This window comes from Gracilinanus agilis, chromosome 6, assembly GCF_016433145.1.
Source record: "Gracilinanus agilis isolate LMUSP501 chromosome 6, AgileGrace, whole genome shotgun sequence".
Lineage (NCBI taxonomy): Eukaryota > Metazoa > Chordata > Mammalia > Didelphimorphia > Didelphidae > Gracilinanus > Gracilinanus agilis.
The window spans coordinates 215,768,401-215,789,603 of record NC_058135.1 but is presented as its reverse complement, the minus strand read 5'-3'; the positions used below and the strand labels follow the sequence as shown (position 1 = coordinate 215,789,603).

Below are 21,203 nucleotides of genomic sequence, written 5' to 3'. Positions count from 1 at the left end.
CAATAATTGCTTTTTCAGGAATTGTGAATAAAAATAAAAACTCATGGGGGTAACAGATCCCTTGTTGTTACCATCACTGTCTATAACTAAGCCTTGGCATCACAGTGATGAAGTCTAGAAGTAGGGGGATATTGAAAAGGGCATTGGATGTATCTTCAAGAATATTTTTTTCTTGTGGACAGTTGGGTGGCTCAGTGCATTGAGAGCCAGGTCTAGAGATGAGAGATCTGGGGTTCAAATCTGGCCTCAGACACTTCCTACCTGTGTGATCCTGGGCAAGTCACTTAACCCCCATGGTCTAGCCCTTACTATTCTTCTGCCTTGGAACCAATAGACAATATTGATTCTAAGATGGAAGGTAAAGGTTTGTTGTTGTTGTTGTTGTTTTTAAGAATATATCTTTCTCTTTAACAAAATAATAGTAGTTTTCTCCATGACTCATTTCTTGAGTCAAAAAAGTATAAGAAATCCTGGTAGATAGAATAAGAAGATTTGGGTGAATGACATCATTTGTAAGTGAAGGTATGTTATTGAATTATCCTCAAGGGAAATTTCAATAACAGAAAGGTTAGAACACAAGTCTCTCATTCTGTCTCTATCTCTTTCTCTCTGTCTCTCTACCTCTATCTCTGTCCCTGAATCTCCCCACCCCGCTCCTTCCTTTCTTTGACCTAAAAGCTATAGGAGTTCTCTCTCTTTTTTTTTTTTTTTTTTTTTTTTTTTTTTTAAGGAAGGGTTCTTAGGAAAGTCAGCCAGTGTTTCTTTGGAGTGTCATTCTTTAGTTAGACTGAACATTTAGGATATGGTTGCCCCACCCATAGGCCAGGATGTCAAATGATAGTTGCGGTAGAGATGAGCCTTTAGATGAAGCATTTTTAAATAGGTTTTGGTGTCTATTTTTTAAAAAGGGCCATGTATTTGTTTCATTCTGTGCCTCCACGGTCCTTTTTTTTTTTTTTTTTTAGTATTATTCTGTAAATATTTGATCTGATTTATTTTTTAAGGAAGCAATGTAGGACTTGTTTATTTTGAAATGTGTTCAGACTTCTCTGCGTTATACCAGAAGCCAACAAAAGAACAACAAAAACACTCAATAACAAGACACTTTAATTTCTTCATGGAGAGGGCATAAGGTGGTTGAAACTAAGACCAAAAAGACAGAGATGACAAAAGGCCTTTAAAAAGAGAGACAGTCCCAGCTGTGTGACCCTGGGCAAGTCACTTGACCCCCATTGCCCACCCTTACCACTCTTCCACCGAGGAGCCAATACATAGAAGTTAAGGGTTTAAAAAAAAATAAAATAAAAAGAGAGACAGACAAGAGAAAGACAGAAAGACAGAGACATGGAGAGGAATAGAAACCAAAAGACAGAGAGAAACAGATAGAAAAACAGAGACAGAGAAAGACAGAGATACAGAGACAGAGAGAGAAGGCAACTTAAAGAATGACTTGGAAGAACTAGAGCTTACCTCTTTCTTTTTGTCTGGGTACAGAAGAGGAGGACCTCAGACAAAGAGAGAGGAAAAAAATAGGTAGTGAAGAGGGAACAAAATACCGGAGATCCCGGGAGAGGCCTGAGAGGTACAATGTTGTATAATATCTGAATCTGGAATAAATATGTGATCTGAGAATGAGAACAAACTAGGAGAAATGGAGAGGAGAGAAGGTGGTAGGCTTGCCTTTGGGAAATTGTGTAGTACTTATAATGGTCTGTAGCTTCTTCCTGAAACAAAGACTCATCTTTTTAGCATCAGAATTCTGGTGGTGCTCTGTGACTGTGAGTCATGGGATACCATAGCCTCTGTAGGATTAAAAGCGGAGGGTCACTCAGAGGACAATGGAGAGGCATATGGTGGGCGTGGGTTGGCTGCCACTTATTACCCAGAAAAAAAACTGTTCAGGAGGAATTTCAGAAGGGATATCATCAGACACACATAGGACAGAAAAAGGAGGTGGGGTGGGTTGTGGCTGAGTGGCAGAGCCAGAGATAATTGATGGATGGCTTCACACACCCCCTGGGTATCAACATAAAAGTTAAGAGATTTTTAAAAAGTAATTCAACATATCAGGAAAGCAGCAATATACAGGAGAAAGAACCTTGGATTATAGTTAGTGGAACTAAGTTTAAATGCCCTTTCTTCAACTTAATAACAGTGTCATCTTGGGCAGATCACTTTTCAGTCAAAAAGTATTTATTAAGTTCTGACTATGTATCAGGCATTGTGCCTAGAGATACAAAGAAACAAAAAACATAATCCCCAACTGCAAGGAGAACACACTCTAATGGGGGGAGATAATGTGTAGAGCAGGGGTCGGCAACCTTTTTGGCCATGAGAGCCATAAACGCCACATTTTTTAAAATGTAATTTCGTGAGAGCCATACAGTGCTCACAGTGCGCTCCTGTAACAGCGCCTGAAAAAAAAAAATTGACTTTATGGCTCCTGCAGAAAGAGCCATATCTGGCCCTCAAAAAAGGCAGATATGGCTCGAGAGCCATACGTTGCCGACCCCTAGTGTAGACAATCAAAATAGTTGGATCAAAGATCAAGAGATGGAAGAGAACATAGAGGCCAGCTATCTGAGTCCTTCTTTTCAGAAGTGTCTCCATTCCCCCAGAACCCCTTTTGATGCTGTTGTATGTGCTCTATAGTGCCATGGAAAGAGGACTGAATTTAGAGCCAGTCACTCATTAGCCATGGAAACAGAAATAAGTAATTTTACTCAACTTCTCATCTGTAAAATTGGGATAGTTGTTGCCCAACTCTTTCACACAGTTGCCATGATGATACATCTATCTGTGTATCTAGATACACAGAGCTTTGTAAACTTAAAATACCATGCACATTCTAGCTATTAATTTTATTATGATCATTTTAAGATTGAATTTGCTCTGCCAATCCTTACTTGCTAAATCTAAAATATTTTAAGGGAAGAGAGCAGAGCTCAGTGTTTTGATGTCAGTGGTTCTGGAGTCAAAGGACCTGGGGTCAGATCCTACCCCTGAGATTAGATGTGTGAACAAGGAAGTCTTTTTATCCTGCTGTGCCTCATTGTCTTTATTTGTAAAATGATGGGGTCCATCTGGGTAGCCTTTAAGACAGAAATACCTGAAAAGCTAGGTTGCACAGTGGATAGAGCACCAGTGTGGAACTGGGAGGATCTGGGTTCAAATATGGCCTCAGGTACTTCCTAGCTATGTCACCCTGAGCAAGTCACTTAATCCTGATTGCCTAGATATTTTTTTTTCAATCCCTTATCTTCCATCTCAGAATAAATACTGTGATTTGGCTCCAAGGCAGAAGAGAAGTAAGGACTAGGCAATGGGAGTTAAGTGACTTGCCCAGGGTCACACAACTAGGAAGTGTCTGAGGCCAGATTTGAACCTAGGACCTCCCATCTCTAGGCCTGGCTCTCAATCCATTGAGCCACCCAGATGCCTCCAATTGCCTAGATCTTACCTCTTTTCTGACATAAAAATTGATACTAAGAAAAAAGGTAAGAGTTTAAAAAAAAAACAAGTGTTTAACCTTTTATATCATGGATGCCTTTGGTTATCTAATAAAGCCAGTGGGTTCCTCAGAATGATGTTTTTTTTTTTAATTCTTACTCAAAAGAAATACTAAATTTGAGTTAAGAGTTATTAGTGAAAATAAAGATATAATTGTTGCTTCGATTAAGAATCCCCTGGAGTCTACCCATGTACCTTGTGAAGTCCAGAATTATAACCTTTCTAAGATCTCTTCTATCTCTACATATAAGGCCCAATTTCTTTGATTTTTTTTCCTATTTAACTGTTATTACAACAAACTTATGGATTTCTCCTCCTTTTTTTATAGTTAAGAGGAAAAAAAGTTCAAAGTCAGAAGCCAAGGGAACAGTGACGAAAGTCACTGGGAAAAAGATTACCAAGATCATTGGTCTAGGAAAGAAAAAGCCATCAACTGATGAACAGACCTCGTCGGCTGAGGAAGATGTACCCACCTGTGGTAAGAGTCTGTTTTGTGAGACTTTAGATGGGGTGGGGGTGGTATTTTCTGTCCTCTTCTAGAATATAGTTTCTGGAACATTCTTGGTTTTGGACTCACCTAATTTATGATTTGAGATCATTCTAATTAAGACACACTGGACTGATTCTGACCTTTGCACTATCAATAAGATTTCTTGCAAGGCAGAGGCAAGGAGGGAATTCATTCTGTGCATGGAAGATGGCCAGCACCAAGATGGGATGGAAGATGAAATGCCATGTGTGAGGTAACACAAGTAGGCTTATTTTGCTGGTCTCTAAACAGTTGAAGCTATGTGAACGAACTCTTTGGAGTGCCAAGGGAAATCGAAGAGAGGACAGAGAAGAAGGGCTGAGAACAGAGCCTTGGGGCATAGCCACATTTTGGAAAGAGGAGAGGAAATGGATTCAGCAAAAAAAGATTGAGAGGGAAGCAGGCTTTAAGATAAGACCAAAATATCCAGAAAATCAAGAGGGGGCAGTTTCAGGGAAGGGTCATCAACAGTGTTGAAAGTTCCTGTGGTCAAAGGAAGATAAAGAAAGAGACAAGGCAAATGGATTTAGCAAATAAGAAATCCTTGGTATGAATTTTTCTAAACTTTTACCTTTTGTTTTAGAATCAATACTTACCTCTCATCTTAGAGGTAAGTCAATACTGTGTTTTGGTTCCAAGGCAGAAATGTGGTAAGGACTACTAATGGGGGTTAAGTGACTTTCCCAGGGTCACACAGCTAAGAAGTGACTGAGGTCAGATTTGAACCAAGGACCTCTCATTTCTAAGTTTGGTTCTCAATATGCTGAACTACTTGACCATCTCTAATATTAAGTTCTGTTAGAATGATGGTTGTATAAGCCAGAATGCAAGATGCTGAGTAGTGATGACTAGTGGAATTGCTAGAGGCAAGTGGAAGAAGTTTTGAGGATTTTTATGGTAGGAAGAAGCAGAGGAGGTGAATTCAGGGAGGTAGTGGTCAAGGGTAAAATTGTTCTGACCATTTCATTTTATAAGTAGGGAAACTGATGTAAGGCTGGAGGGTTAGGGACAGAATCTTGCAGGGACAGAATGTTTACAAAAAAGGAGCCCTCTATCCTTAGGCCCAGAATTTGCGATTTTGCCAAGGTCATACATTGGTACTGATAAAAGCTGATCATGGTCTTGGGGCATGAAAAGAAAATCTGTGGACAAGAGTTCAAAGATGTAAAAGAAAGAGGAGAGAAATAATGAAATATGGCTCTGGAATAGTAGAAAGGAAAAGGATCAATCAGGAACCGAATTAGAGTGGATAACCTTTGCCATGGAAATGAGTCATTTCTTGTGAATTGGGTTTGAAGGGGAATAGAGAAAAATGCAGGGTAATTATGAGATGATGAGAAGGTTCAAATCGTGGCCCTAGCACTCTTTGTTGGGCAAACCTGGGCTTCCAATTTTCTCATGGGTAAAATGAAGGGGATTTATTAGATGTTTTCTTTCCCCCTTCTTTCTTGAACTCCTATGATGCTATAGTTCAGATATTGTCCCAGGTCACTTCTCACTCTGACAACCCAGGGTTCTTTCATTTCAGGATGAATATTTGGGGACCCAATTGGTAGGATCCTAGGATTTTGAGAGGGGAGAGCAGATATGGTGGAAGATGTCATTTTAGGGACTGGCATGACAGACTTGGGAAGAGGTCAGAGCAGGAAGGGAGTGGAAGACAGTAAGTCCCCCACACCCTGTAGGAGGTTAGAGTAAGGGAGTAGAAACCTCATGGATTTGGAAGAGTTGGCACTTAACCATAACTAATTCTAAATAACCAGAGCTAGATTTCTATCTGTGTGCATATAGTCAAACAAATGGCATTGTAGAGGGTCTGTCGGAGGCTCTCTTGATCACTGTAAATCAGTAGCCCTATAATTACCCATGTGCATTTCTTTGGAAATGCATCATCAGTGTCTTTCAGATCTATTTCGGTTCCCTAAAAGGAATATCACCCTTGCACAAAATTTTTAAACTGTCACCTAATTTTGCATTTGGGGGTGGAGTGTAGAGATGAGGCAAATACTTCCTTTTGGATGTCTGTAAAAAGAAAATAACATTTTTGAAAGACCTATTTCCAGCCATTAGCACAGCTGTGAAATATCAAGCAAAAGGGTGACCTCGTGAGAGGCCCAGCAGACAGATTCTGCCAAACTGTGTCTCTTGCAGCTGCTGCTCCGCTTCCCCACAGAGAGGAAATTCTGAACTAGTTGGACTCCGGAGGGCAATGCTGTTGGGCTGACAGAAGTCAGCCGTACTAGGAATGATGGGTCAGGTCGTGAGTTCGAAACCCAACTCTTCCATGAAATTCAATGGAAACAGCTGGACCTCTGTAGGTTTTCACTGGTAAAATGAATGTAATAAATCAGGGCTGGGCTTCCCACTTGGAAAGCCAGAGGAGTGGACGAGACTAATGAAGAAAGGGATTGTTATGTGCTTTTAGCTACAGTATTTCAGAGTCAGATGGGCACAGAATGGCAGACTAGAAGGGACCTGAGAACGTGTAGGACACAGAATGTCCTACACATATGAAAACAAAGTATGTCAGAGCTAGAAGGCACCTGAGAATAGGGAGAATGGAGGATGCATGATAAAAGATGGCATCCTGTCAAAGGATATCAAAGCTGGAAGGGACCTTAGAACATAAAATGCCTTAATTGGGAAGGACCTTGGAGGGCAGAATGTCAGAACATAGAACATGGACTGTTAAAACAGAAACTGATCTGAAGCACAAGAAAGAGCTGGAAATGATCTTAATAGCCCAACCTTCTTGATTAACCTGTGTGGACACAATAGAGAACTGACAGGCAGTTATGGTCAGATGGCAAGCAAATACTGTTTTTTTGGTCTTGTAGGATGTTCCCGATTCCATGCCCAGGCTCTCTCTCTGCTGTGCCATCTGGCTGCTTCTCCTTTCAGATGACTTTGAACACCTCTAACGTAGTTCACTTGGTGTATAGGTAGAGGAAGCTATGTTTATTCCCATTAGGATTCTATTCATTAAAACTATTTTGAAATGCCTTTTGGGTAGTGGTCATCCAAGCTCAGTTAACAATCACACCAGAAAATACTTCTCGACATTTTATAGCCACACCCCAAATAAAATACCCCAGTTATGATTTTTCACTAGATCTGGCCCTTAGTGACTTTTGTCAGTTTTCCAAAGTCAAATCTTTTACCCTAGAGGAAATTGAAAAACTCAAGCTTTGCATATTGGATTGAGCTTGGGACTATAATTACATTGATATAAGAAACCATTGAGAGAGGGCATTCCCCCTATTCATTCAGGGTCCATTTGAAATAGGTGTTTAATAGACATTCAGGCTATTTAATTTATTCAAATTCAGTCCATTTCTATCATCAAACATTTGTTAAGTGACTACTGTGTACCAGGTCCTGTGCTAAGCACTGAGGATAGAAAGAATTGCAATGAAAAATAATGTGCCACAGTTTTTAAAGTCAGTGTCCATCCTTCCAGGGTTGCTCTGTCTCCTTCAAAGGAAGAGACAGCCATCCCTTGCAGGTGGGAGATGTGACTTTAGAGGCAACATGATATAATAGGGCTGTATGTAGGGTCAGGAAGCCCTGAGCTCAGAGTTCACCTCTGACATTAATAGCTGGGTGGCCAAGGGCAGATTGTTAACTTCCTTGAGCCGCTCATCTGTAAACTAGAGATAAAAATACCCATTCTTCTTCACAGCATTGTTGTGAGGATGAAATAAAATAATATGTGTATAAGAGGTAGCTTGGCTTATGTATGTGTCTGTATCCCCAACATAGTGCCTGATAAAGAGTAGGGGCTTAATAAATGCTTGTTGATTCAGATTGATGTATGAGAGGCAATATGGTGAGAGGGCAAAAAAATGACTCCTCCCCACCCCATTCCTTCCTTCCTTCCTTCCTTCCTTCCTTCCTTCCTTCCTTCCTTCCTTCCTTCCTTCCCTCCTTTTTTAACTTTACATTTGATCTTAGTACCACTTCTATGAAGAGTGGTAAGGGCTGGGCAATTGGGGTTAAGGGACGTGCCCAGAGTCACATAGCTAAGAATTGTCTGAGGCCAGATTTGAACTCAGGTCAATCATAAAGTATCACAAAAAGTTAGAATTTTAAGAGACTTAGATCATCACCCCCTACCTCTTCATTTTACAGATGAAAAAACTAAGGTCCTTGTCCAGAGTTACACAGTAAGGAGCTGAAAGGTAATAATTCAGTCAGACCTGCAGCCTATAACACAAATTGGAAAATATTTAGCAAAATACATAAATATGATAAAATACAAATATATTGGTGATTTGTGTTTTTTTTTTAAGTCAGTATGCAGTGCATGTACATTTTAATACCTGTTTCTATTTTTAAACCACTGGTATAGTAGATGTGGAGTTTGAGAGAACAGTTCAAATCCTGCCTCAGTCATTTGCCATGTGACTCTGGACAAGTCTCTTAACCTGCTCTGTACTTAGTTGCCCTATCTATAAAATCTATAAAATCTGAAAAGGTATTTTTGGGAAACAAAAAGTATTAAATGAGGTGACATCTAAGGTTTTCTTTACTTCTGAAACACTGCAGTTTTAAACCTTCCCTGAACATTCTCTGATAGAATCAATACATCAGCTGAGTCAATGATTGATTCTCTTTCTGGGATATTTGAATTTTGAATAGAAATTCTTGAAGTCAAAACTATCAGACACTTCATCCAATATAGTTTCCAAGACAACTGCAATGTCTCCCCTTTCCCCTATTAGGAAATGAACAAATACTGTCTTAGCATTTCCATTGGGAAGTTTGCTAGTTCTTTCCTTGGTTTATCTTTTGAAAGATTTTTGAAGAGGTGAAAGATTTGACTGGGCAGAGATACTTGAGGTGAAGAGCTACAGAATGTGAGAGATATGTCTGTCTCTTAGAGATCATAGAATGTTGGAGCTGGAGGAGACCTTAAATGTGATCTAATCCAACCCCCTCATTTTACAAAAGAAACTGAGACCTAGAGATATGGATCAACTTGGCCATGGACACACAGAGTGATGTTATTAGATGTCAAGCCATGTTTCAAACCCACGTCTCCTTTCTCTTCCCTTTGTGGTGCTTCAGTCACTATTTCATTCTTTTGGTTGAAACTGAAGTTATGTCATCAGAATTGGGGTGGGGGGGGCAATGTCTAGCAAACTTAAACGTCAAATCATGGTGTTGTTCAAAGCACATAAAAATTGGAGCTGTTGACCAGCGTGATTTGTCTTTTGGGGATGGAAAAGAAATTGGGGAAGGAGATAAAAGCTTAGTCATTTCAGAGAAATTCCAGCTCTAAATAAAATGTCATTCAGTCTCTGATGTGTATTAATTCTCCTTGAAATGGAAACATGCTAAATATAAATTGGACAGTTTCTGGAAAGCCAAAGACCAAATCCAGGAATCCTCTTTTTTTTCCTCCCCCCATCCCCAGTATACTAACAATGCCTACTGTGTGTAGAGCATCACTTTCCAAAGGAGTCCCAGTGTTTCGATGACATCTGGCCAAATCGTGCTTTGGGAATAAATTATGTCCTGCATGTAAGTTAGTCACTTTAGGACAAACATTAATCCTTTCAGACAAGTGAGTTAATATCCAAAGCATATCATTCCAGAGCCCTAAAACATGATCCAGTTCAATTCAAGAAGCATTTATTCAGCATTTACTATATGCTAGGAGCTGGGTATAACACATTTCTATTCTAAAGGGATAAGGGGAGAGATTATGCACACAAAGGAACTAAGGCAAAGTCATTCTTGGTTGCGGAGATAATGGGCATTGGAAAAGATCTTTGGCAGGAAGTAACACAGTCCAAGTGGCTGAAATAAGGAAGGGGAAGACCTAAAGGAAGCTGAGAGAAGGCAGAGAACATTACCAATGTCTTTATACTTCAAAGAGCTGTGGTTTTTGTTGGCTTAATGACAGGTCACTTCTCTAGAAATCATGGTTTACCAGCAATTTCTTTCCAACAGATCTAAACCTATATGTTTTGTATTTTAAATAGCTGTTCCTCATAGACAGAAATTATGTTATTTTTTTTAAATTTTTGTAGCACTTATGTTGAGCACTAAACAGATGTTCAAAGGAGCTGTGATGCCATCTCTGGGAGTGAGAATTTCTCCAGATAAGCAAATTAGCTCTTCCTCTGTGTCTTAGTGGACAAGTTCTGTGATGACATAGAGAAATGAAATCACTTGTCTGGAGCCACATGGATAAAAGTGTTAGAGATAGGATTTGAACTCACATCTTCCCAAAGCATCACTGTACCACATTGTCTCTTACTTTGAGGTAGTGCACTGGTAGAGCACCAGACCTGAAGTTCAGTCCCTTAATAGCTATGTGACCCAAGGGCAGCTAAGTGACTCAGTGGATAGAGAGCCAGGCCCAAAGATGGGAATTCTAGGGTTCAAATATGGCCTCAGACACTTCCTAGCTGTGGGACCCTGGGCAAGTCCCTTAATTCCAATTGCCTAGCCTTTATGGCTCTTCAGCCTTCAATCTAATACTTAGTATTAATTCTAAGATAGAAGGTAAGGGTTTAAAAAAAAAGCTAAGGGCAGCTAGGTGGCTTGATGGATTGAGAATCAAGCCCAGAGATGGGAGATCCTGGGTTCAAATTTGACTTCAGAAACTTCCTAGCTGTGTGTCCCTGGACAAGTCACTTAACCCTTTTAATCTTAATTACCTTAATAACATTAAACCACTTAACATTAAGTAGACTGACTTGAGAAGGCCCATTTCATTGAGAATATCTTCCCTTGCTATCTTTACCTAAGAGAAACTATCTTCATTATGTCATGAACTTGCCAGGTGACATTGGATAAATCACTTCCATTCTCTTTTCTTGATGTCAGTTTCTTCATTTTTGTTGTTGTTTTTTTTTGTCCTTGAGTGCATTACTTTGAGAAATAGTTTAAAGCCATCAGAAGCATAAGATCTGAGGGTTTGAGTGTCTTTTTTTTTCTTTAAACACGAGAGGGTAAGAGAGTCGCAGACATTGAAGTAAATGTTTGTAGCCTTTATTAATAACTAAGAAAAAGGCTTGTGTCCCAAAGTAAAAGTTAATTTAGTTCTAAGACTTAAGATTTAGAGTTGAAAGAAACCAAAGACATCATCGGGTCCATTTGCTTCACTTTATAAAGGAAGAAACTGAGACAAAGGTAGGTCAGGTCTTATTTGTATGTGTAATTTTGTGTAGTTCAGTTGTTTTCAGGTGTGACGAACTGAAATGATCCTATTTTGGAATGTGGTTTGCTGTTTCCTTCACCAATTCATTTTACAGATGAGGAAACTGAGACAAACAGGGTGAAGTGACTTACCAGAGTCACACAGCTAGTAAGTGCCTGAGACCACATTTAAATTCAGGAAGATGTGTTTTTCTGACTCTAGGCCTGTTGTTCTTGCCGGCATGCCACCTTCTTGCTTCCAAATGCAATTTAGGAAGCTTTTATAATATTCAGCAAAATGTAATTCATAGGGGCAACTTGGTAGCACAGTGGTTAGAGCTGTGTCAGGAGGATCTGGGTTCAAGTATGGCCTTAGCCACTTCCTAACTGCATGATCCTGGGTAACTCACTGAACCTTGATTGTCTAGTTTTTGCTGCTCCCCTGTTTTAGAATTCTGTCTAGGGGGCAGCTAGGTGAGAACCAGGCCCAGAGACAGGAGGTCCTAGGTTCAAATCTGGTTTTAGACACTTCCCAGCTGTGTTACCCTAGGCAAGTCACTTAACCCCCATTGCCTCTCCTTTACCACTCTTCTGCATTGGAATCAATATATATTATTGATTCCAAGACAGAAGGTAGGGGTTAAAAAAAAAAGAATTCGGACTAAGACAGAAGGTAAGTTGTTTTTTTTTTTAAATGTAATCCATATTAATTTTGAAAATGTTTCACCTGTACACAAATTGAAAAATTGTTCCTGTCCCTTCATTCAGTCAAACAATTTGGTTCAGTCAGGGTTGGGTAGTACTAAAAGAACTGGAGTTGGCATCAGAAACTGTGGGTTTGAATTCTGGCTACTACCTTCATGACCTTGGACAGTTCACTTTACTTTTCCTCTTCTGAGAAATGAGCTGGGCTGGGGCTGAATGCAGATGGATGGAGATGTGCTGGGAGAAAACTAGATTATCTCTGAGTCCCCTTTCAGGTCTGGATCTTTATTCCTTTGATTTAATAACAAACACATATTTGGCACCTTCTGTCTGTAGAGCAGTGTATTCAACACTGACAAAATGTAACAAAGTTTTGATAAAAGATGCAGCCCCTTCCTTCCTGGTCCTGATATCTCCCTTCATGTCCTGCTTACTGCTACATTCTCCTATTAGACTTTGAGCCCTTTGAAGCCAGAGGCTGGCTCTTTCTCATCACTTTCCTCAATACCAGGCACAGGTTCTGGAATTTATATCGTTTCAAAGAACATAACATCACTGAGTTTAACAGAATCTTTTGGGGAAACGGTCTTGTCAAATTCCTGTACTAAATATGAGCCTTCATCACAACATTCCTACAATAATAAACAGAAAACAAACATATGCTTTTTAGAAGCCAAACCTTAGACTCTGGATAATTGCAAGTGCTTTATTTTTATCTCCATCTTTTCAGAGAAGGAAAGAGGTAATGAGAAGCCAAGTGATTGGCCCAGGGTCACACAGTTAGGAAATATGTAGGCTGAATTCCAACCCAACTTGCCTACTATACCTGGGTAAAACCAAGTTTCCATAAAAAAGGATCTATTTATTCATTTTGTCTTGGTCATTTTTAGGTTCTAGCTGGGGTCATGCAGCTGGAAATATTCATGAGGCAGTTGAAACAAGACTGGAATCTGCATGTCATTTTGGTAATAGAGAAAAAAAAATTGAGGATCAGTGTTGATAATCTTTGAAGCAAAAGGAATCAGTGTGATTTATTCAGTTCAATTCAATAAATATTCTTTTAAAATAACTCCTGTGTACTGCTTCACTCAACAAACCTCAACTAAAGTACTTCCAGTGATGAGAAACTCACTCCTTCTTTAAGCAATCCATCACTTAGATTCTTTAATTGTTTGGATGATCTTAATTATGGGCTGAAACCTGTCCCCTTCCCTTTATTTTGTTTTTGTTGTTGTTTTAAACCCTTCTGTATTAGAGCTATACTGAGTATCAGTTTTAAGGTAGAAGAGTAGAAAGAACTGAGCAATTGGGGGTAAAGTGACTTGTTCAAGGTTACATAGCTAGGATGTATCTGAGGCCAGGTTTAAACCCAAGAGCTCCCATCTCCATGTTTGGCTCTCAATCCACTGACTCATATAACTGCCCCTGCCCCTTCCCTTTATTTTGAAAGGAAATAATAATTGAGATATGAGAAGGAAGCAATGGATTTTTCCTCTCTCCCCATTTTTGCAGATCTTTGTAGCCAAGAACAGCATCTGTATGAACTAGGAAGTCAAGAGACCCACTTTCTTTCATTTCTTCTTTTTTCTCTTTGACCCACTGCTTCTTAATCTGAAGACAATCTTCTGCCTTTATAGAGTTGCTGGGAATAATAATAAGTGAATTTGTAGAATCTAATCCAATTATTGTACATGCTTAGGTTGTGCTACCCCTGATTTGGTCAGTGATCAGGAGATCAAGGATTTTCCTAGTTATAAAATCAAATCACGATAATGGCTTCCCTAGAGCAACCTCAGATGAATCAATAAATGCCCTGAAAAATCACTGTGCTATTGTACTATATATTATGAATGGACTAATGCTAGTCACAATCAGGTTAGAAAAAAAGTTTAGATTTTTGAGTTTCTTTTGGCTTTGACATTCTGTGATTTTCAGTTTTCATATGTTCATTCAATGAATATTTATTAAGTACCTATTATGCACCAACTTTACAGTTCATAAAAAGGAACCTTTTACTCAGAATTTGACCTTAGTTTAATAACCAACCAAATACTGAAATACTCTCAGCCTCATGACAGAAAAATGCTCTCCATCTCTGGACACAGAACTGATGGCCTCAGAGTGTGGAGTGAAGCATATTTTTTTCTTTTTCTTTTTCTTCCTTTTGGGGGAGGAGAATAGAACATGGCTAATGCAGAAATATGTTGTACAAGACTCCATCTGTATAATGGATATCATATTTCTTGCCTTCTCAATGGGGAGGGATGGGAGAGAATGTGGAACTGAAAATAAAAAGATAATTGAATTTTAAAAAAGAATACCCCAGCCACATCTCTGACAAGTAGCCATTCAGGCTGCTAATTGAATACTTTTCAGTAGTGAGGAACTTTTTATCTCAAGACAGTGCATTTCATTGTTTGAGATCTTCAGTTTTAAAATGGTCTTCAATTTATTAAGCTAAAATGTATCTGCCTGTAATTAATACCCTCTGGGCCTCTTGGGAAGACTTTTCTTCTGCCCTCCCACCACAGCCTGCACTCTTAATCCCAATTCTACTTTTGAAGATGGCTATTATGCCATCCATTATTTATGAATCATAACAATAGCTGTTTAGTAAAATGCTTTACATACATTATTTTTAAAATTATTTTGAATAAAAATCTATTTTCTCTCTCTTCCACCTCTTTACATTGTTGGAAAAAATAAAAACAAAGTCTTTAAATACAGTTTCCAATTTGATTCTCACTGGCTAATTAGTAAGGGAGACAGAACATTTATTATTATCACCTCCTCACTATTGAAATTAACTCTATTTTCAGCAAACATTTATTTTTTTCCTCCCCTCTAAATCCCCTCTTCCTGCCCCTCTCCTGCATTAGCTATGTCCAAATGTGTATTTCCTTCTGCATATTTAGTCTAGTGCCTCTCTGTCAAGCCTGTAGTATAGAGAGATCAAAGAAAAGGGAAAAGGACTTATATATGCAAAAATATTTATAACCCCTTTATTTTCATTTGTAATAAATTCCAAACTTGACAAACATGAGATAAAATGGCCATTTCCATAGACAGAGTGATTGTACAGAAAAAAGAGGCTTGTTTATGAACCTGCAGGTTTTAATTATTTATAGGTTGCATTTTAAAAAATACGTAATAAATTCAACAAGTAACTTTCAAAAGTATCCTACTTTCTGTTATTCTGACCTTTCTTCTATTCTCTTCTTTGAAATAATTTTTAAAAACTATAACCTTTTCTTTTTTTTAAACAATAATCTCCATTGTCCCTCCTCCTTTCATATTGAAAAAAGAAAAAAGAAAAAAGAAAAAAAAATTATCCTTGTAACAAATTTGCAGTCATGTAAATTCCTATACTGGTTTTGTCTGAAAATGTATGTATTATTCTGTATCTTGAGTCTAAACCCTTCTCTTTTGAGGTAGCTAGCCACTCAGTTTTGTTTTTTTTTTTTTTTTAAACCCTTACTTTCTGTCTTAGAATCAATACTGTGTATTGGCTCCAAGGCAGAAGAGTGGTAAGGGCTAGGCAATGGGGGTTAAGTGACTTGCCCAGGGTAACACAGCTGGGAAGTATCTGAGACCAGAATTGAACCTAAGACCTCTTGTCCCTAGGCCTGTCTCTCAGTCCACTGAATCAACCAGCTGTCCCACTGGATCTCAGTCTTATGGAATTCCATCACTCTCATTTAAAAGAAAATGAAACTAAAAATCAGAAGTAAAATGGCTTACCATTTATGAGTCATAACTAGCAAATCAGGACTTGAACTGACCCTACCTTCAATTTCTTTCTACTATACTGTAGCATCAACTCCCATTTCCAAGCTAAATATTCCCTAAAGTCCTTCCTTCTACCCAATATCCCCACCTGGGAGGAAGGAAGAGAGAAAGAAGAGAGAAGGATGAGAGAGAAAGGGAGGAAAAGAGGGTCAAAAGTAAAGAAGAATGAAAGGAAGAGAAAGAAGAAAGGAAGAGTGAGAAAGAAGGAAGGAAAGAGGGAGGGAAGGAAGGAAAGGATGAGAGAGAGAGAAAGGAAGAAGGAAGGAGTAAAAAACAGAAGAGAGGAAGAGATGGATGAATGGAGATGATTTAGAAACGTTTTCACATGCCTTGAGTAAAAAAAAAAAAATACTTCCCAATTTCCCCATATCAACATATGGTATTTTAAATATTTTGTTCCAAAGCATCCATTACAATTCTTGTTAAACTTGGCATTTTCTATCATTGTTCTGGCTGTGGTATATGAATGAACTCCCCCACCCCCCAAAAGCCCATCATTGGAAATCATAGTACCTAGAATAAAATCAGATTTTGGGAGTAGAATTCACTCCTTCCCTGGTCTTAAGTGCAAAGAACAGGTAAAGTACTACGAGTTCTTGGTTGTCAACTTTTCTCTGTTTATCAGCATTTACAATTTTGTGGTATTTGTGGAAGGGATTTTTTTTTTTTTTGACAAGTATTACCTTCCTTAAACTCTCTCTCCTCTGTGCCCATTCTTCCCCAGTCCTCTTCCTTCCGAAGGGGAATGGGAAAAGCTGTTTTCACCCCAGCTAGCCCCACTGTTGCCTAAGAAGAATAAAGCATCTGAACATCTGTTTTCCCTGCAGGGTATCTAACTGTCCTCTCGAATAACCGCTGGCGTGAGCGTTGGTGCCGAGTGAAAGACAACAAGCTCATCTTCCACAAGGACAGAACGGACCTGAAGAACCATATTGTTTCCATTCCTCTCCGGGGCTGTGAAGTGATTCCAGGCTTGGATTCCAAACACCCCTTGACATTCCGTTTGCTTCGAAATGGGCAGGAGGTGGCAGTACTAGAGGTGCGGTATGTGCGAGGGGCCAAGCTTCACAGGGCTGCTGCACACCAGATATCATTTCCCTGCTGAGAGATGGGCTCAGGCTCAGCTGCCAATCCAAATTCCTCACATTCTGCCACGATCACATTTTTCGGTTCAGTTTTTCTGCCTTTTCACTGGGATCTCATTCTTTACTTCATTATTGTATACCGTCTTCCTCTCCTTTCCCTGATCCGCCTTTGAAAGAGCATGGGGCAGCAAAGTGGAAACTGTTCTTTTTATTAGATCTTATGAAATTGGTTGTTTTTTGTTCATTGGCTGGTGTGGGGGCACTCCTCTCTTCTATGTGTCTGTCTTGCCAGGTCCTTTCATTCACTTGGTCATCCATCAACAGATTCTGCCATCAAATATTTAATAAGCACCCACTGTGTCCAAAACATTTTGCTTGGAGTTGGGGGTACAAAGGTGAATGTGAATCTGATCCCTATCTTCAAGGAGGAGAAGTTAGGTAGCCGGGTGGATAGAGTGGTGGACCGGGAATCAGGAAGGCTTATCTTCTTGAGTTCAAATCTGGCCTTCAGGCATTTATGAGCCATCTGACCCTAGGCAAGTCACTTAACCCTATTTGCCTCAGTTTCCTCCTGTGAAAAATGAGCTGGAGAAGGAAATGACAAAGCATTTTCATGTCTTTGCTGTGTGACCCTGGGCAAGTCACTTAATCCTGTTTGCCTCCGTTTCTTCATGCGTAAAATGAACTAGAGAAGAGAATGGCAAACCACTTCAATATGTTTTCCGAGAAAACCCCAAATGGGGTTATGACAAGTCAACTATAACTGAAAAACAAAAAATGCTGATGAAATTGTAGGTTTGGTTGAAAACTAAAAGACTGAATGACAAGGATAATCTTCAAAGAGCTTATATTTCACACTATAGGTATTTTTATTAAATGTCTCCTATGAGCAGTACTATATGAGAGTTAAGATACAAATATATCATACCTTTCTTCATGGAACTTTTAGCCTGATATGGGAAAATTAGGGAGCTACAAATAGGTAGCACAGTGTTTGGGGCATTTGACCAGAGTCAGGAAGACCTACTTTCAAATCCTGTTCTAGATGTTTGCTAAATTTCAAGGATTTGGGGGAAATTATACAGCTTTTCTCAGCCTGAGTTTCCTTATCTGTAAAATAGGGATGATAATTGCACTTACCTCACAGTGTTGTAGTGAGGATCAGATATAGGAGAGAATATATGTAACGCTCTTTTCAAACCTTAAAGCCCTGCCTGTATGAATGCTATTGTCGTCTTCATCATCATCACTATTACTATAAATATAATTGTTTCATTGTATCTGTAATCTCCATTGTATGAATAATTTCTCTAGTAGTAGAAATAGCAATCTGTTCCTAGAACCCCAGGATCCAATGTTTAAAACAAAACCACTCATTTTACAGAAGAGAAAACAGGCACAGAGAACTTTAAATGACTTATTAGTTCTTCCACAATGAATGAGCCGAGGTTTGAACACAGAGCCTCTGACTCTAATTCCAGCATTCTTTTCACTATAGCTCCTGGTGTAATTTTTTTTTTTTAAATTTTTTCCTACCATCTTAGAATTGATCCTAAGTTTCAAATTCTTAAGCAAAAGAATGTAAGGACTAGGCAGCTGGGATTAAGAGACTTGCCCAGGGTCATGCAACTGCAAGGGGGAAAAAGGGGTTTTGGGGGGTTCAATATATTAAAAGATGGTCACCAGAGGATTGAAATATTATCAATCCTCAATTAAGAATAATCTCAAGTCAAAATTGACTTTTATGGAAGTTTATTTACAATTAAAAAGAGAGAGAGGAAATAAGGAAATAAGAATCTAACCCAGTAGGTAATTTACTATGATCCTCTAATTAATCCAGGTAGATCTAATTAACCCTCAGCCAAGAGTTAGAGAGCCAGAGGCCCAGAGGTGAATGGAGCAAAACTAAAAGAAGTTTCTTAAGAGAAGTTCAGGAAGATTCAGTCAGTCTTTAAACTCACCACGCGGAATTCGAAGAAGATTTTTAAAGCATCTCACCAGGGTCTCAGCGTTCTAATACTCCTCCATGAACCAGAAGAGGTCCATCACCAGATGCCCTCTTCAACCAAAGATCTCTCACTCACTCAGCTCCCTCTTTTTAAAGGGGTCACTTCTGTGTCACTTCCAGTGCCTTCCTCCAGCTAGCTTGTCCAATCACAATAGATGTTTCTCATAGAACGCCTAGGGGGAGGTTAGTCAATTCTGATTCATCACTCACTCTAGCACAATGGGGAGGCTTAGGACCTCCCAAGATTGGAGGTACTCTCACCTTTGGTGATTAAATCTAAAGATGGGCAATGTAGACTTAATCTAATTATCACACAGCTAAATGTCTGAGGCCAGATTTGAACCTAGGACCACTCATATCCAGCCCTGACTCTCTAATCACAGTACCTAGATGCCCCTATGGGGTAATTCTTGCTTTTGTAGTTCCATAACAAGAATTAGGAAGATTTTGCTATCTTAAAGACTGTCATATGGGGGGGGGAGCATTTTATCTGTTCTGCTTGGCCCTAGAGGGTATAATTATTAACGATAGGTAAAAGTTATATAACTGCTGGATAAACCTCAACATATGGAAAAACTTCCTAATAATTTGAATTGTCCAAAAGTTGATTGAGGGACTTCATGTACTAGTGAGTTTACCATTGCTGAAAGTATTCAAGGGGAGGGTCTAGGACTATTTGTCAGAGATAGTATGAAGAAGATTCTTCTTTAGATTTAAATATGATACTAGATTTTGTTGGTATCAGAGGGAGTACTCATGCTCATGAAATTATGGTTCCTTAAGTATGTGTTTCTAAGAATTCTAGAGAAACCTACTGGCTAATGAAAAGCAACTAACTTTTATTTGACATTTAGGTCCCTTCTAACTCTTTTACCTTAGGATCCTCTGACTCCATAGTTTGAATTAAAGGTAAGAAAAAGAAGGTGCCAGAACCCATGCTTAGGTGGCGATGGATTTGGCGAGACTAAGACATAACAAACCCAGAAATCAAGACAGACTCTCAGAATTAAGCAAAGACTTGAAGACTGAATATGGAAGCAAGGCCCACCCTTAGCTCTGAGCCCTGGCAATTAATTCATGGGAAGGAAAGTATAGACAGATCCTGACTGATAATTGCAAAAGGTGAAAACATGGCTCTAGACTCAAGTTGTCTCTCCAAGGCAGGCTAGAGAAGGCATTTATTTGGCTAAACTAAGTAGCAGACAGTCTATGCAGGTAGGAAGTAAGCATCAAGAAGGTCTGTCAATAGGAAGCTCCCCAGTCATGAGATGACTGAGGTTCAAGGGCAGGAATTCAGCCACTAAGTGGAATTTGTGGGGAGGATAATGCATATGATTTCTTTTCTCTAGGGGGTCACCTTATTTTCATAAAAGGAGAGACTTGGACTAGATGATCCCTAAAGGTCTCATTTTCCTTTAAATAAAAGTTTTTAAAAACTTTTCATGTCTCATGGGCCCCTTTTCAGAATAGTGTTTTTAAATGCACAATCACAGATTACCAAGGAAATTATATTAAAATTGTTGTCAAATATTTAAGAAAAAAAGTTCATGAACTACAGCTTAAGAATCTTTGCTCTTATCCCTATGGACCATTAAACTCTCCAGTATAATATAATCTCCTTGAGGAGAGGGAATTGTATTTATCTTTTTGCTTATAACATAGTCAGCCATTTTTCTGTTGTGTCTGACTGACTCTTTGTGATCCTGGTTTTCTTGGCAAAGATATTAGAGTAGTTCACCATTTCCTTCCCCAGCTCATTTTACAGATAAAGAAACTGAGGCATACAGGGTTATGTGACTTTCCCAGGGCCACACAGCTAGTAAGTGTCTGAGGCCAGATTTGAAATCAGGAAGATGAGTCTTCCTGATTCTAGGCCTGGCACTCTATCCACTGTGCCACCTAGCTACCCTGGTACACAGTAGGTATTTAAAAATGTGAATTGAATTGAATTGACTCAACTCTTGGTAAACTACTTTAACAAGGACATCATGGCTCACTGCAAAGGAACCTGGATTCAGACTCAGAATGTCTTCATTTGATTTCCAGCTCTGCACTTGACTTTTCCTGTGATCTCATACAAATTAATTTACCTCTTAAGGCTTTTATTTCCTAATCTGTAAAATCAGCCTAAACCCAGGGTTTTGAGGCTATACTCATGAGAATTAAGTCATGTCTCAGTTGCAAGTTTGAAGCCAGGGTGGGAGAGGAAGGCAGTAGATCTTAAGAGAAGTTCTTTGTGTAAAGGGAACAGGTATTGGCAATGGTCTGAATATAGGACAGTAGGGGGTGGCAAAGGACAATGAAAGTGTCCAGTGAGCATCATCCCAAGACTTTCTTCTAGGGGATATAGGCAGATTGTGAACAGAATAGCCACAAAAATCCTAAGTAAACTGAATAGGAATTAAAGAAAAATCTCACTTTCCAC

The 21,203-nt window shown here is 39.1% G+C and overlaps 1 protein-coding gene across 1 annotated transcript in view; it reads left to right on the top strand.

Moving 5' to 3' along the window:
- AFAP1 (actin filament associated protein 1) overlaps nt 1-21,203 on the top strand; it is a 147,577-nt gene that overhangs the window by 74,342 nt on the left and 52,032 nt on the right. Inside the window, exons 8-9 of the mRNA XM_044681768.1 lie at nt 3,839-3,988; nt 16,513-16,724. Coding sequence (XP_044537703.1) covers nt 3,839-3,988; nt 16,513-16,724 — 362 coding nt within the window. The remainder of the gene's footprint in view (nt 1-3,838; nt 3,989-16,512; nt 16,725-21,203) is intronic.